At 40.4% G+C, this 17,967-nt stretch overlaps 1 protein-coding gene across 2 annotated transcripts in view; it reads right to left on the reverse strand.

Moving 5' to 3' along the window:
* Positions 1-17,967, reverse strand: part of HECTD4 (HECT domain E3 ubiquitin protein ligase 4) — a 236,234-nt gene that overhangs the window by 107,373 nt on the left and 110,894 nt on the right. For both annotated transcript variants that reach the window (XM_075178495.1, XM_075178494.1), the window contains exons 27-38: positions 16,025-16,129; positions 15,820-15,908; positions 12,639-12,814; positions 11,501-11,636; positions 11,209-11,350; positions 10,915-11,081; positions 10,354-10,500; positions 9,510-9,694; positions 8,800-8,953; positions 4,420-4,700; positions 3,868-4,057; positions 2,799-2,880 (exon numbers count right to left, since the gene is read on the reverse strand). In XM_075178495.1, coding sequence (XP_075034596.1) covers positions 2,799-2,880; positions 3,868-4,057; positions 4,420-4,700; positions 8,800-8,953; positions 9,510-9,694; positions 10,354-10,500; positions 10,915-11,081; positions 11,209-11,350; positions 11,501-11,636; positions 12,639-12,814; positions 15,820-15,908; positions 16,025-16,129 — 1,854 coding nt within the window. The remainder of the gene's footprint in view (positions 1-2,798; positions 2,881-3,867; positions 4,058-4,419; positions 4,701-8,799; positions 8,954-9,509; positions 9,695-10,353; positions 10,501-10,914; positions 11,082-11,208; positions 11,351-11,500; positions 11,637-12,638; positions 12,815-15,819; positions 15,909-16,024; positions 16,130-17,967) is intronic.

Raw genomic sequence — 17,967 nt, forward strand, 5'->3', positions numbered from 1 at the left:
AACCAACTAGAATGGAGGGAGATAGAACTATCACTCCTGTAGACACATAGCCTGAAGCCTGGTGGGAAGCTGTTACGACATGCAGGTTGAACCTGCCTTGATAATGTCATCCAGTGCTAACAAAGACCAGCCCCGCCGAGGCACAGATCGGCGGCTACCACCGCCGTGGTCTCTGTAAGACCATTGATCACCTGAAAGGCTGGACTTAAGAAATATGGGCCCTGCTGTAAACGGGGAAGATGTCAGCCAGATGGAGCCGTAATGTTGTAGGCATCTCATCTAATGCTTGGAGCCAGGGACTCCTGTGGTTCATGCCCGTTCTCACTTACCGGTAGAGACCGCACGTGGAAGTTCAGGAATATACCGTTGCATCATAGCAGAGAGCAGAAAGAACTCCTATCTGGGATTCTCCTCCTTCTACAGCTATATCTGTCAAATCTGGCTGTTCTGCGGTGCTTCTATATTAAGCCCACATCAGCCTCTTGCTCCATATCTTCTTATTGGCCAGAATCGTGATCCCCAGTCCCCCCTCCGCATCTGTCACTGCTTGTAACTGCAATAGCTAATTCTGTATAGATCGTCCTGCACGCCTCCTGTGGAAGCTGGGACCCGGTAATGGAATATTTTCCACTACTGACCCAGTAAGTGTATGTGGTGCAGTGCAGCCCATACACCCTTAGTTCTAAGTTTAAGAAAATAAATAATAAACTAAAAGAAATCTAATATCAGCAAAAGGTAGCTGCAGAGCAGCCAGAGTAAGCCAAATTCCTCGGGCACTTAAAATACACTGAGGCTAGGAGGGCTTGCAGAAGGGAGGAGTTCAGTCAGCAAGTCTAAACAAATTTATTAACTTGTTAAATGTCAAATCCCAGGCTCTCTACATACTCCATGGTAGCAGTATCCCCCAAATAGGATGAATGAGAAATAGGATTTTTATACTTACGTAAAATCCATTTCTCCTAGTCCATTGTGGGACACCGGGGACATTGGGGTATAGAGTAGGGACAGGGTGATCTAGCACTTTAAAACTTCAGTTAACTAAGCCCTAACTCCTCCCTTTCTATACCCCACTTCCTGTTTAGCCAGTTTATATTTAACCAACCCCAAGAAAGAGAAAATAGAAATTAAAAAACAGGAACAGAGAAAAAACAACATTCTCTTAAAAACAAGACAACACGTCAAACAGTAGGAGAAACCAGAGCGTTAAGGGTGTGTGCCCGGTGTCCCCTAATGGACTAAGAGAAAGCAGAAAAATCCTACTTTTTCTATCATCCTTTGGGGGGACAACGGGGACATCCCAAAGCCACATCACGAGTGGCAACACTCAGATGCGGCACAAAGCACCTTTCTTCCAAAACTTACATGCTTGGATGCAAACACGTGGCTGCTCGACACAGCTGCTGACTGGAGGCACCAAGGCGTGCCGCCCAGGATGCACTCACAGACCTTGTAGAGTGAGCCCAAATATTATTTGGAACAGGCTGCCCAGCCCCACTATAAGCCTGACGGATTACAGCTGTAATCCACGGCGCAATAGTCACCTTGGAAGCTGGCCAGCCAGACCTTGACTTTGAGAACCAGAATCCATCTCATCGCACTCACGAAAGAAGAAGGTGGATTTGAAGAAGGACAGCACACAGACTGTGACTGCACCAATTGGGCAAGATCAGTATTGAAAAGAGATAGAGCCCAGATGGGCTCCACTGAGTCACAACCAGAATCTGCTTTTGCACTCAGCATGTGATCCTGAGACTGACAGGCCACACACCAGGCATGCGCGCCTGACTGTCTGGACAGTAACTTAGCATTACAAGTGGCATAGGTGAACGTCAACACTGAAGTTACCCCAGCCTTAACTCGCACTGCATTTTCACTATCTGACATGTTAACAGAAGGGACAAAATGAAAAGGTAAATCAGTCAAATAAACAATGAAAAAACACAGTGCACACAGTGCACAAATCAAGTACAGAAAGTGAGGCTGCAATACAGCCTAGCAAGCCCCATAGTCTAAAACAAAAAACCCTGGGAAACAACCACCCTCAACACGTTGCCTTACATGGCACAGGACAGAAAAAGGGAGAAGCTGGAGCTGTAAAATGGCTGCCTATTCTGGTGTCTGCACATCAATTAGTGAGAGACCACCAAGGAGAAAGTGCAATTGAAGAAAAACACCCCTCTTTCCCGGGGCCCAGGTTAAAATTAAACCAAATAGGGCTGTAGTACAGCCCAATCGCCGTTTACTTAAACTAAACTGGCTTAACAGGAAGTGGGGTATAGAGCGGGAGAGCTTAGTTAACTGAAGTTTTAAAATGCCAGATCGCCCTGTCCCGAATCTATACCCCAATGTCTCCGGTGTCCCCCAAAGGAAGATAGAGAAATATAGGTTATAGGCACAGAGGACTTCTCATGCTTGCACAATGCTGCCATGTGCAGCTAGGAGAATATTTCAATAAACTGTGAAATACTTCATACAAGCCATCCACGCCAAGGAGTGACAAAGACAAACATATTTCAAAATTGTTAATACATTTTGTTTCCTACATCACTCCATGCTCCCCCATCTTAGCTACTGCAGCCAGAGAGTACACCACCATGTAGCTCCATGCCCTTTGATTCCATTTCATAAGAGTGGATGTCTTATCCCATAAATTTAAGGATGTGCTCTCTTCTCCACTACTTTAATAGGTTTATTTCCAAGAAGAATTCTAACTATTTTCTACTTGTTCTGCTAAAACCACTAAATAAATTGGGTAGAAAGACAGCTGAACACAGATTAAAAAACAAATGAAAACTAACTTTAGTCATATCACGATCCATCTTCACCACTTTTTCCATGTTTGCACCAGTGCCAAGACGAAAGGGTCGTCCCTCTGAACTACTATAAAACAGAGGACTAAGTGACAACAATAATTGGCAAAACATGATCATAAATGGCATTTATGTACTTAGCAGAATCTATAGTCTATATACATTGTGTGGTTTTTCGATTATTGTAAAGAGTTTGATGGAAATAATAAACTGCAAATGCTTTTTGCAGAAATTTTTCAAAAGCAAAACATTTCACCCTATTGATTTAAGAGTTTGAAAACCTATAAGTGCAATGGGTTACAGAAGGTCGCTGACCTGTTTTAAAGAGGCAGTGAGGAATTGACAGATGCATTTTTTATGTTTATCTATTCTACTAATTATCTTAAGTTAAATCAATTAAATTTTACAAACTTATGATATATACTCTGTATACTACAAAAGGAGTTGTGTGATTCTTTTGGAACCCTTCTTTGTATATTACCATAGTGACTGTTCAATCTCCCTTCCTTTATCTAGCAGTTATACATATATCTATAGATTCTGATTCTATAAAGTTTTAAGATCAGAAACTATCTGGGTTTATGGAGGAAAGCTAAAGTTTTTTATGGTTACAGGGATGTTGTGTGTTAAAAATTTGATATTATATGGTATCCATTTACTCAGGGCAGTCCAATTTGTTTCCTATATTTAACATAAAATTCTGAGTTATTTTTTACTTTGTTTTCAATACGTTTACATAATAACTTAACGTAGGATGTGAAATTTAATTCAAACGAGATACTGAAGAGAAGCTGAATTTGTCCCAGAATAAAACATATTTATATTTACTGTATACAAAGGAACGAGGCCTTGAGGAGTGGTCAAAGCTCTTCCTACCACAAACTTCTCATTCTCAAGAATGGAAAACTAATTGGGGGGGGGGGCTTTAACAAGCAAGGATAGGTTCTCCTCATTGGACCAACCATTGAATGCCTAAAGGGACACACATTTATGCATTCAGCAAACATATATAGTAACACCAGCTGTATACTTTCTTTAATTTTACTCCATGCATTACCTCAACAAAGGTTGCAGGACTTCATGGGAAGACTGATCTTCTCGTTTGTGGATAAAAATTGACAGCTTGCCATCCACTGCTTCACTCTCTTCCCCGGTATCCTTATCCCCCTTCTGAGAACTTTTTGGACTGCTTTTCGATAAGTTGTTGTCTGGCTCAGAGGCAGTGGGAGAAAGAACAGTCTGACATCCTGCAAAAGAACAAAGCACAGAAGAGCAAAATTAATCACAACATAATCTATAAAATACTACCGATTTCAATGATGATTTCCAATATCATCTCAGTCTGCATTGCGATGACTTTTTGTTTAATAAAATTATAGCTTTAAAATCAATCTTTATTGTATTTAATTTGCTTAGTTGTACTAGTGGTCAACTATATGAACTTGGTAAACAGTGAGAGCCAAATGAAGAATGCCTTATAGAGAATACAGATACTTTTTGTTTTCTATGCATGTTGTGTGTATATCTGCAATTGCAGTCATAATAACATTCACTGTTTAATTCCTTTCAATAACAAGGCTTTCCTCCTCATCTACACAATGAAAGTTACCTGGTACCACATAATCAGCCAGTTTGGCCAACAACAAGGATGCAATCTTCGAGGCTGGGTCACTTGGATCTTCTTGCTCACTATTCAGGGATGGTACAGAGTAGCTCCAAGGGGGAAGCTCCACATTACCACAATCCTCCACACTCATAAGTGGCAGGGCAGCACGGCACAGCTGAAGGATGATGAGGACAAGCTTTGGGGAAGGGCGCTGATCCAGTAGTAGTGAGAGAAGCTTGGAGACACAAGCAGGCTGGCTGAGTATTGCTTTCCCTATTTGACTCCTGTGTGAATAAAGTGGTTCAATTTAGTATATAACCGGCCCACCCTGAATCTACTGACCAGTTACATAGCCAACTATTTTACAATATACAAAATGTTTTCATTCTACTGATTTCAAAATTTAATGGATTACATTCAGACTAGGATTAAAACCTTCTGCACTGGAGCCAAAAATTGGATTTTTATATTTACGTAAAATCCGTTTCTCTTAGTCTATTGGGGGACACCGGGGTATAGAGTAGGGTCAGGGCGAACTGGCACTTTAAACTTCTGCTTTACTAAGCCCCTAGCTCCTCCCCCTCTATAACCCACTTCCTGTCTCAGCCTCAGTTTATGTTTAACCAAGCCCACAGAAAGCGGAGATAGAATGAAAACAGGAAACGAGAAAAAAAAATTAGAAAACAACAACATTCTCTTAACAAGATAACATGTCAAACAGTAGGAGAAACCAGAGCGTTAAGGGTGGGCGCCCGGTGTCCCCAAATGGACTAAGAAAAATGGATTTTCCTTAAGTATAAAAATCCAATATTATCTGTCATCCTTTGGGGATGCCTGGGGACATTCGGGACATCCCAAAGTTGTCTCACGGGAGGGAACGCTCCAAAGAAACGGCACTAAGCACCTTTCTTACAAACTTTGCATCCTTTAATGCAAACACATTAAACTTGTAAAATTTAGTGAATGTGTGTACAGACGACCACGTGGCCGCCTTACACAGCTGTTCACTGGAGGAACCATGGCGGGCCACCCAGGAAGCACTTACAGACCTTTTAGAGTGCACACTCAGATTATCTGGGATAGGCTCCCCAGCCTTACTATAAGCTTGACGGTTAACAGCCGTAATCCACCTAGCAAAAGTGACTTTAGAACCTGGCTAGCCACTGTTGTAAGCATGATAGAGTATCAAAAGACCCTCAAGTCTTGCGCACATTGAGACTTATGTACAAAAATTCGCAAGGCTTGGACAACATCGACATAACAAATAGAATAATTGTTATCTGAAGACGTAGCATCAGTCATGGCCGGAATGACAATGTCCTGATTTAGATGAAATCCAGACACAACCCTATGAAGAAGCAGCAAGCTCTGAAACTCTGCATGCCGTAGAAATGGTCAAAACCGTTTTCCAGGTTAGAAATTTAAATTACACTGTATTCAAAGGTTCAAGAGGCGGATGCTCTAAAGTATCGAACACCAAATTCAAATTCCATTGAGCTACTGGAGGAACATATAGAGGATGTACATGGAGTAAGTCCTGAATGAAAGTGTTGTCAGCAGGTATGACAGCAAGTCTTGTTTGAAAGAACACTGAAAGCTGCTGACAACTGACCCTTATGAGAACTAAGACACAAATCTGCATCCAACCAGCTGAAGAAACACCTCCGGATGGAGGAACAATTGCTGCGAGGCCAAATGACTATTGATGCCGCTCTGATGATTAAGACATTCCACCAATGTGGCATTGTGTGACTGAATCTTCACTGGCCTTCCCTGCAGCAAGTGTTGCGCACTCATAAGAGGATGAAAGACTGCTCCCAGTTTAAAGACATTGTACTGAATGACAATCCAAGGTTCCAATCAAAGACACTGAAACCAAGTGTGAAGACAGGTGACCCCCCAACCTCGAAGATTGATAAAAGTCAGATTTCAAATTGAAAATTTGCGTTCTCTGGCAAGATTCTGTTTGTGTAACCCCAAAGAAGCGACTGACTTGTTTGTGAAGACAGGTGGAATACCTGGCCCGCCAGATTCAGATGGGATTTCTTTAATGGTGTTTAATTGCGACAGAAGTTCCAACTGGAACTGCCGTGCCTGAAACTGAGCAAACTGGACCGGCTCCAAAGTCGATACCATCTTGCCCAAAACTCTCTTGGCGAAATATACCGAAGGCTGCCTTGCCGCCAACAGAGATTTCACCATATTCTGCAAGGCTAGAATCTTGTCGTGGATGGTAATAACATCCATCGTTGTCTGGTGTCGAATAAAAGGCCCAGAAAGACAATACGCTGAGATGGGATGAACATGGACTTGTTGAAGTTGAGAATCCAACCGTGAGTCTCCAGATTACTACCTGGATACGCGACTGAAGCACCTCTGGAGAATCTGCCTTTAAAAGAAGATCGTCCAGGTAAAGGATGATTGTAATCCCCTTGGACCTTAGCAAAGCAGCATGACCACCATGATCTTGGTGAAGATCTGTGGGGCCGTGGCCAGACTAAAGGGAAGAACCTGAAATTTGAAGTGCTCTGATAGAACCGCAAACCTCAAAAGGGACTGATGACCCTTCCAGATAGGCACATGGAGATAGACATCTTTGATGTCTATAGCCAACATAAATTCTCCTTGTTCCATGCCGAGAAACTTGGAACTTCCTCAAGGCTCTGACAACAAATCTTCCAACAGGGAAGAAGCCGGGAAAGAGAAAGATTTATTTTTCCGGCGTATAAAAAGAGAAGCCTCTGCAACGTCAGGAACCTCTTTCTCAGGAAAATCGAGTACCTGACGCACAGCTTGAATTAATTCTTCCACTTTCTGATGATCAGAATGAACCTCCTCTACCACCGAAGGAGCCTCCATATCAGAATACACGGCTAATTCCCCCTCCTCCTGGGAACCACAGTCAGAATCTGACTCATTTCCCTGAAGGGGTGCAGACACCCTCTTAAGCTTACGCGAGGAAGACGGTGCAGCAGAATGCAACATCCTCTCAAATGAAGAAGAAACCGAAACCAAACCCTTTACAGAGGATGCAAGTCCCTGTACCCAAGCTGGTTCCACAGACTCCGCCGGGGTAGAAACAGTCAAACCCTGACTTAGCAAACTAGAACCCATGTAATTCGCTACAGAGGAAGCGGATTCAGAAGATGGTGCGGCCACAGCCTGTGACCGCTCCATCTGAGCAAGTTCACCCACCGTATTGGAGAGAGACCAAGCCCAGGCAGGTTCTGCTGTATCTGAACAAGCAGTTGCTGTATCACACGGTATGCTCTCTAAGGGACGGCAGGCTGCGTGTCTGACTGACCAGATGGTAGCTTAACTTGACAGCCAGCACAGGTGAAACTCAACATAGATGTAACACCAGCCCTACCACGCGTGGGTTTTCCGCTATGTGACATGTTAACAGATGGGACAAAACAGACACAACACAGTGTAATAAACAGCGTAACAAAATACAATATAAATAACAAGCAGCACACAAAACTGAATAGAAAGGGAGCTTGCAATACAGCCAATAAAGCCCCACAGATTAAAAGACAGACTTTTTTTTTTTTTAAAACACAACTCCCAACCCTTTACCTTACAGGACTCAGGACAGAAAAGGGGAGAAGCTGGAGCTATAAAATGGCTGTCTATTCTGGTGTCTGCCCACAAAGGAGTGAGAGACCACCATGGAGGAAGTGCAAAAGAGGAAAACACCACTCCCCCAGGGCCCAGCACTGAATTGGCAAGCGTCCAACAAGACAACCCCCTCAACCAATCTAGTGCCTAGCAGGGCTCACTATCTTAGTGACCCTAGCCTGACCCAGTCCCTTGAGCTAAAAATAGAATAATTTTTTTGTGTTTTAAATGACTGCTCCTAGTAAGAAGCAGCCAGACTCAGCGGACAACTGCGATTTTCCCAAACGCAGCCCGTTCGCTGGCCACTTAAACTAAACTGAGGCTGAGAAAGGAAGTGGGGTACAGAGGGAGAGGGGCTAAGGCTTAGTTAAACAGAAGCTTAAAGTGCCAGCTCGCTCTGTCCCTACTCTATACCCCAATGTCCCCGGAGTCCCCCAAAGGATGACCGAGAAATACTAAAATATGAGGGGGCAAGTTGTGTTTGAGCTTTAACTCTAAATACCAGAAAGATGCTTCATGAGAACACTATATAGCCAAGGAAATATTCTACCATGTTTCATGGTAATTTTCTGTAGAATGATTTACCACCAATAGTTTTATTAAAGAAAAAGAAAGTGAACATAAATGTTTTATTCAAGTGAATGACATCATCTGTTTCCAAGGCTTCAGAATCAAACTATTTTAATTTGACATTGTAACTTTACTTAATAATAGAGTAAGATTCTATTCTAATGCCACTTCTCAGTGGCTACTGGTTATTACCTAGAGAGGTCATTCAGAAGACTGAGAACATCTTGCAGGGCATCATTCCCAGCAGCCTGGTTACCACAACATTCTGTGGCTCGTGCCAGATGGTTGGTTAGGAGGGTAGACACTTGTCGAGCCAAGCCAGAATGTACGGCCTCTGTAGAACCACCTTCAGTGTGTACCAGTATCCAAGAAATGCGCAATAAAAGATCAACATTCCCATTAGAGAAAACTAGCAGAATAGATAACATGAAATACTTGGGGAATTATATAATTATTACACTTTACATAAACAAGATGAAAAATTAAGTGTTCTTGCATTAGCCCGTGTGTAATATTACAAGACACAGAAAATATATCTTCAAAATGTACCAAACTAAGCACATTCCTAGGGTAGCACAGTTCAAAGGATAACAAAAATGTATTGTTATGACCAAACCCATCTTCCAGTACAGTGACAGTGACTATGGTGGGGGAGACCTTTTCTCAGTACTTCTCTCATTACCTGAAGTTAAAGAATCACTTCACCCCACAGCTCATACCACAGTTGACCAGATCACTCCTCTTCAATAGAGTATAATTACTACATGGGGAAGATGTGTCAGGTCAGGATGAGAGTTACCAAAAAACATACAATTGTTTAAGGGCATGTTCAGGGCAGCATCAGCTCTTAATGCAATTATGTAGACATAAAGTATATATTATAGCAGAAAAAGTGCCCTGACCTTCTTCCTTCTCCCACTCTACACATCTGTTGGCCAGCACCTGGAAGGCTGCCCATGCCATGGTTGCCACTTTCTGCTTCTTGGTCTGTTTTTCACTGGAGCTCGACTCTGCCTGGTTGCTCAAGCTACATAATCGGTCCATGAGTTGCACCAATCCACTGCGAACCAAGCACTTTTCTTCACTCCTTAACAGAGGACACAAACAGATAACATTAGTCATGGCAAGCAGAACATAGGTCATTCGACTTGTTCTAATGGTTTCTATAACTGGTTTTATATGAGTGTGCTACATTAAATAAACAGTTTACATCTAAACGCTTCACTTCATTTTTGAACTGAACACAATTTTTTTTACAATGACAGTTTACAAGACATTCACAGTTTTAACAGCGTATTAGCATGCACACAAACTTTTGCTGGTAAACTAAAGAAACTGACATTGCAATTTAGATGTACTTATAAGGTGCAATGTGCAATAAAACATGTCTAAACATGAAAACCTACAGAATGCAAAAGATATTACTTCAATACGGACCTATTACACAGGAATGCCCATTGAGCTCCTGACACTCCTCACCACTTTGTCTTTGATACTTATTACAACGCTTCACATGGGACATACTTTAGAGCTTTTAGTATGTGAATAAGCTTTGAAAATCTGGAGACACAGCATTAAAAAAAATGTAACATACAAAAAACAATGCTGCATTATTTTTGGAACAACTGCTCTTCAGTAATTGTAAATTTCTAATTAAAAGCTAGAACAAGATTGACTTTGAGCTAGATGGGGGAGAGACCTCCCTTTATACATTATCAGATAGCGCACATTTATGTGTAAACTTACCTTGTATAAGGTATGGTGCACAAAAGACCTATGCTGTTAGCACAGGCAATAGGATAACGAGCACAGAGTGACACCACTGAAGTCATGGTTTCCCCAAAGGCTTCTTGAACTTGCTCCACCATCCCCCCACAAGTCAGCTCCTCAATCCTATGAATAAAACACTGTTTACATATACAGTATATGCTGTTGATATGAAATATAGCATTACTTTATCTATCTAGATAATGAAGATAGCAGAGCAACTGACCAGCCTGCAGCCTTGATCTGCTGAAATACACTGTGCACATTCAGACACAGGTGTGGGAAGAGTGATATCACTAAAGCCCAGCTGACTGTAGACTCCATTTTTTTATAAAACCAAACTGTTTGTAATGGAGGGGAGGGAAAATAACAGAGCTGCATTGGAATGTCAGGTAATTCTGAACAACAAACATATCGGGGTTCAGTGGCTCTGTAATTATAAAATGTTTTAAACTAAATTAGAGTAAACTTCCTACATTTACTATATGAACTGCTCACAAAAAAACAAAAACTAAAATATATTAGATTAGATTATCCTGCCTTGGTCCTCCCTGTAGCACCATAGTAACTGGTCCAACCAAGTGGGTTACTCCTCCAACACGAACAGCAGCAGTCAGCAGCTCTCTCATGTGCACCAATGCTTGTTTCCGTGTATTCCCGCGACGCCACCTTGTCTGAGCAGCAAGCAAAAAGCTACTGCTGGATACCTGAAATTGAGAGTAATAACCCCCCAATAGAGTATGTAAAACAGCTATATAAATAAAAACAGCTACTTCAATTTATAATCCCTAAAAGCGCAATGCAAATCATGCACAGGTCCAGCATATGACATACCGCTTGGTCAGGATTGGTTCCAATGAATGCAAACAGCTGACCTAACAAAACACTATATGTTGGTTTATCTCTGCTATCTTCAATAGCCAGAGACTGCAGCAGTGTAAAAGAGCTGCTTCTGTGACTGGTTACATTCCGTCTCCTGGAAAACAGCAACACATGGCAAAACTGAAAAATGTCTTTAAGGTAAGTGTTGATTACAAGTTACATGACCGATATCAGAAATAGAAGCATGTTGGCTTTTTGTATTTAATTTGTGCATATATAGAACATGTAAAATATAGGACTATACCGTTGATTTGATCTATTAAACTCCAGGTCATTGCTTCCAATCATTTCTAGATCAGAGGGTGCAGACATGCTGCGAAGAAAGACCGGCTGACGCATTGCCTGGGATATTGCCTTGGCCTCGGATGTAGATTTACAAGCTGAAAAATGTCCAAATTACACAAGTTAGGTTACAAAAAAGCAGAAAGATTAGTATTTCTTGCACACAATGTACAATTGTTTGCAGTTCTCCATCAGTCCAATCTTTCAATGCAATGTCTGGAGTTTACATGTAGGTGCCACCAGTAAAGGCAGGACAGAACGAAAATTGATGCTACCTCACTCTCTATAAGAACTTCATTGGTGACCCTACAGGTAAACCCTACACATAGCACTGACAGAACAGGTCTATGGAAAAAGGGATTTAACAGTAAGAGATCATTTTAATTTTTATTACACTTGAGATTGTAATCTTTAAATGTAGGTAAAGAGATCATTTTAATTTTTATTATACTTGAGATTGTAATCTTTAAATGTAGGTAATACATCAATAGTGTCAAAATACAAAAGCAAAAATATAAACTTGCAGTAAAATGCATTGAGCTGCCTTGCTAACGAAAGATCCAAAGTTATGCTGCAGCTAGCAGTGCTATGTCCTTGTCCAATTGTAGCAGCAGTTTAAATAGCATGGCTGTACTATCAGCAAGAGTGTATAGTAAATGGGGCACAAAGTAACGACAGTCCCCTGATGATTGTTAGTAAACCAGTGTCTCAGCCAGTTTTCTGTGCAGCTACAGTTACATAAAATGTGTTCCAAAAAATTTCACTGAAGCAATGTCAAATATAATAAAAATGTATTTATCTGTGCTCAAAAGAACAGAGTAGGAAGGACATTAAATAAGTAGAGACTGTTATTAACTTAAGAGACCAAACGAAATACTAAAGAAAAAATACCCACAGAATTTCTGATAGACGACACTGAGCTTAATAATATATCCTAAGTAGTTAAATGCCACTGTCACAGCTAAAGGAAAGAGCACTTGCATCAGAAGCATGGCTCCTCCTTCTGCCTTAGAGCCACTTCTTGATAGGAAGAATGGTCTTTGGTTGATGGAGAAATTATGATAAAGCTGCTTAAATAATTATGCATAACTGAAATATACCCGGAGGCTCTGTAGGTGTGCCCGATATACTTCTAGTGATGCCAGATTGTGCTGCAATAGTAACATGAAGTAGTAACTCAGCTCGGTTCATCAAGCTCTTCACCAATGTTTTCGTTTTTGCCATGGGATGGGAGGATTTTTGAGTCAGCGAGTTCACCTCTTGGAAAAACTTCTCTCTGGTGAAAAAAAAAAAAAAAAAATGTACAAAAAAACCACAAACAAATTGTAGTAGCTTTGTAGCAGAAACCCCCCACCAAAATGCTGCTTTCATCTTTGCAAACAAAACAAAAAGACTGCAGTATACCCACAAGCTACATCCAATGCTTATAACTTAAAAGGATAGAATTAGAAACATAGGGGGTATTCAATTGTCAGCGAGTTTTGTTTTCTTCCCCACAGCGTTAAAAAGAAAAAAAAAATAATAAAAAAAAAATCTCCCGCGGGTTTCTGACAGCAATAGCAACTGTTTTGAGTTAGCGGGAAAATTCAATTGAAAAAGAGGGAACGCTGCCCCCACACGTTAAACATTGTGCTTGCGAGATTTTAGTGGAGTGAAGGGGAGTTTTTTTTATTTTTAAACACACACCAGAGAGGTGCGAGATAAAACAGCATATTTTCCTGTTTAACCCACCGTGTTAAAAAACAATTGAATAGCTTTTAACGCGGATGCCTCTTGCACACCCTATACTTTCAATAGACCTTCTACTAGAGTGCGGGAGGACCGTTTTATGAAAAAAACTGAGCGTTAAAAATGGAATTGAATTCCGGTTTAAGTTAAACCGCTCGAAAATGATAAAAAACAGCGTCAAATGACTTAACGCGGTCAAAAAAAACCCAACTCATTGACATTTGAATTCCCCCATAGAATTTGGCAGCAGATAAGAATCAGTTGGCCCCTCTAGTCTGCCTACTGTTTAACCTATGGTAACCTCAAACCCTATGTGAGCCTTAGTTATTTGTAAGGATATGCTTAGGTCTATCCCAAGCATGTTTAAATTTCTCTACTGTATTATCCTCTACCACCTCTGTTGGGAAGCTATTCCGCTTATCCACTACCCTTTTTCCTCAAATCTCCTCTGAACCTACTTCCCACTCCAGTTTCAGTGCATGTCACTGATTCAGGGTTTCCTCCGGGTGCTCCGGTTTCCTCCCACACTCCAAAAACATACTGGTAGGTTAATTGGCTGCAATCAAAAATTGACCCTAGTCTCTGTCTGTCTCCCTCTCTGTCTGTCTTTGTGTGAGTGTGTGTATATATTAGGGAATTTAGACTGTAAGCTCCAATGGGGCAGGGACTGATGTGAATGAGTTCTCTGTACAGCGCTGCGGAATTAGTGGCGCTATATAAATAAATGATGATGATGATGATGATGATGATGATGATGTCCCCGTATTCTAATACTTCTCTTTCTTTGAAGAAAGATTCCCTCATGCACCTTGTTAAAACCCTTGATAAATTTATCAGTTTCTATCATTTCCCCCCTTTCCCTTTCTTGCTCTAAACCAGGCCTGTCCAACCTGCGGCCCTCCAGATGTAGTGAAACTACAAGTCCCAGCATGCCCTTCCAGCTATTAACAGGTTGTCTACTGGCAAAGCATGCTGGGGCTTGTAGTTTCACAACACCTGGAGGGCCGCAGGTTGGACAGGCCTGCTCTAAACTATACATATTAAGATCTTTTAGGGTAAGTTTTGTGCATTAGGCCATGCACAGTTTTAGTTGTCTTTCTTTAGCTGCTACATATAAAGCTTACAACAATCTGCACCCACAAGTTACGTAAAAGTTTCCTATACTGAACTGTATTTATATTTGATAATGTACAATCCTTTTGCAACCCACTAAAAGTCATTCAGTTCTTGATTGAATGGTAAATATAGATTTCTAGTCCATTTTTCTTCAAGTCAATTTTACAAGCAAATGAAAATAAGTAAGTTTAGTTTAAATGTATCTTTGAAGTGATAGGATAACAATTGAGAGTAAAACCGTTCCTTTTAAATGCTCCAAGTAGTTCCAAAGTTTGGATCAGATTTACATTATGTTAAATCAAATACATGAGGGAGTATTAACATGTATCTCTTGCCTGCATACATTGGAGACCTTGGTTTTGGGGCTAAAATACGAATGCAGTTATTTACTAGGAACCAAAAAGTACCTATCCCTCAGTGATGCCACTCTGTTCCTAGTGAATTGCATTGTTACAATAAGTGCCTTTCAAGTGTCTCCACAGGGACCCATTTACATGACACAAAACAGAGGAAATACTGTGTAAAATCCTCATTTGTGGCTAGGGACGCTTTATATTCTGCAGCTGTACCTAGATTTGCACCAAAGTGCAAGGGTGATACTTGTGTAGATAGAAGATTGCATTGGCTGATAGGAGGAGTTGGCATGAGGGAGGGCATTCCTTGGAAAGTAGAGTAGGTGCACAGACTCACCTAGTTTAGCTGAGCAGTGCAAAAATTAGTTTTTAGAAAAATGTATTTAGAGGGAGCCTTTTTATTGAGTTCCTTGGTATGCTGAAGGGTGTACGTACACACACACACACACACACTTGAATTTTGCACCAGCTATGGGCTGGCGTAGATCAGGTACTGTCCTAAACTTTTGATGGGATCCTATGTCCCCTCAGTAAGTCATCAATGAGGCTAAACCAAGCAGTGTTTTAGAAGAAAAATGGAAACATTTAATTTAATGAGAGGGGTAGTTCTACAGTGGTAGATTTTGATGCTTATAGTTTTGTACAGCGCACTTCTTCAGATAATTCTGCTTACCCGCACATGCACACACACTTCTAGATTGCAGGGTGTCTCCAGAGATTGGAGAGTAGGTGTGTACCATAAAATGAGCTCTATGAACAATCTAAGCGAACAGGTGCGAAACTAAGATGTTTTGTTTTGCACATTGAAAATGAGGTCTAATGACAATAGATAATGGATGAATATGAAGTCACGACTTTGGAAATGAACTAAGAATTTCCATAGGACAAACAATCCTTTTTCAGTTACCAACAAAATGGACTTGCAAAATGAATTTGAAAAAAACAAAATGAAACACGTTTAGAAAGTAAGTGAGGAAAAGATAAAATTTGATCTCTTTCAAGGTGGCTGAGAACCAATCACAATCTTAATGAAAGCAAAATGGACCGAACATTACAGTTTCAGAAAACATTTAGTTTTACCTACCTGAGAGAGAAAACCATATTCTCAGGATCACTTCCATCAAAGAGTATTTCTTTCATTGAACATAACAGCTCTAATTCTTTCACTTTGCTCTAAAGATTTAGAATACAAAATAGGAATTAAAAAACAGACCGTAGAATGATAAAGAGTATAAAAAAAAAAAAAAAATCAGAACAAAACAGCAATTTCAGTCAATTAGTCTGCTTACCTCATTGAAGTGATAGTCATAGAAGAATGGAGCATTATTCTCCAGTTTCCCATTCAGTGCATCTTCCACTTCACTTTGCCATTTCTGTTCCAATTCAGCAACACTCTGTAAAAAAGATGAGTGGTGAGTAATGAGCATCATGTTAGTTACGAATATAAAACAATGTTGCTTTATGTAATATCAAAAGAGGTAAGTTTTCATTTTCACCACGTATTTTCATGCATATCTTTTACCATAATGATGAATTCCTAACCTACTTTGTCCCTTGTACGGCATGCAAATTAGAAGGAGAAAGATTTTTTTTTTTTTTTTTTTAAAAGACATTTAAGTAGTCTAAAAAGAAATAAATCTCCATATCCTAAAAGTAAAAAGCTGCGGACTCAGCCCAGTCCTCACTCTATCCATGGACAATCAACCACCTGACTTCCTTGAGGGGCCAAACACAACTCTATCCTCTCCAAAGAAGGCCTTCCAAGTCATTAAAGTGGCTGAACATAACAGATTCCCTTCTGGCAAAAATACTCAGACAGCGATGCAACCCAAAAAAAATCTGCCAGGTCACATATTGTGTGACCTCCAGTGTTTAAAACATTTTACAGTAATCTTTATAATGTGAAATAAATTAGCTAAATCCTAACTCCAAAACTTACAGACCTCTTCAAATCAATCAGAAAGGGAGCATCCTTTGGTTCAACCACCACAACTACTATAATTTCAGTCAGTCATTTCTAAGGAGTCCTTTTGGGAGTTACCATCCAATTTCTGTTTCCAAGGAGCCCTTTTGGGAGTTACCATCCAATTTCTCAGCTGAATGTGGACCTAAACATTATTACGGGTAGTGTTTGTGACCGGGTCAGCACTCTTCCTATCATTGGAGCAACTGACCTAGTTTACCATTTAAATAGCTCTAAACCTCTATGGGTTAAATTTATCAAGCTGTGAGTTTGAAAAATAGTGGAGATGTTGCCTATAGCAACCAATCAGGCTCTAGCTGTAATTTTGTAGAATGTACTAAATAATGATAAATGGAAGCTCATTGGTTGCTATAGGTAACATCTCCTCTGTTTCAAACCCACATCTTGATAAATTTACCCCATAGAGTTTTAGAGCTATTTGAATAGTGAACTAGGTCAATTGCTCTTCTGGTAGAAAGAGTGCTGACCTGGTTACAAACAGGGAGCGAGCGTTCTTAATCAGATTGCCACTCTCTACTGTAACTGTTCAGCCTCTGTCTTGGTGAAATACTTACTCTCCATGTCCCTTTTAATGGATAATGCAACTGCTGACTGCTAATCATCAAATCCCCAGGTCTAGTGTGCGCTCTCTGGAGCACAAAATAGCCTTATAGCCTGATGACATTCTCCTTTCAGTTTTAAATTCTCAAGTTGCCCTCTTTAATGTGTTTAAGGAAACTCAAGGAGTTTAGCCTCCTGTCTAATTAAAACAATGCTTGTGACAAGATTGAAACATTAGGCATCCTCCTGTCCATAAAAACTTTTACTTAATTTTAAGTTTAAATGTTAGAAAAGTAAAGTTTAATTACCTAGTACATCTACATCAATGAAATTATGGGTCTCTATTCAAGGCCAACTACTCACCCCTCATTGCCTTTATCAAATCAGACCGTGTAGTGGATCAAAGTGTTAATTTTCTTGGTTGACCGATCAACTTGGTCAAAATGAACATTGTTCCAAGACTACCCTACCACTTCCAAACATTACCAACTACAACCCCCTAGTATCCTCATCTGTATGGTCTGAAAAGCAGCCAAGAATCAAAATGTAAATCTTCCAACACTCTTGCCATGGCCAGCAGACTAGGGGGTATATTTACTAAACTGTGGGTTTGAAAAAGTTGAGATGTTGCCTATAGTAACCAATCAGATTCTAGTTATTTATTTAGTACATTCTACAAAATGACAGCTAGAATCTGATTTATTTCTA

This window comes from Mixophyes fleayi, chromosome 1 (genome assembly GCF_038048845.1).
Source record: "Mixophyes fleayi isolate aMixFle1 chromosome 1, aMixFle1.hap1, whole genome shotgun sequence".
In the NCBI taxonomy this organism is placed as follows: Eukaryota; Metazoa; Chordata; class Amphibia; order Anura; family Limnodynastidae; genus Mixophyes; species Mixophyes fleayi.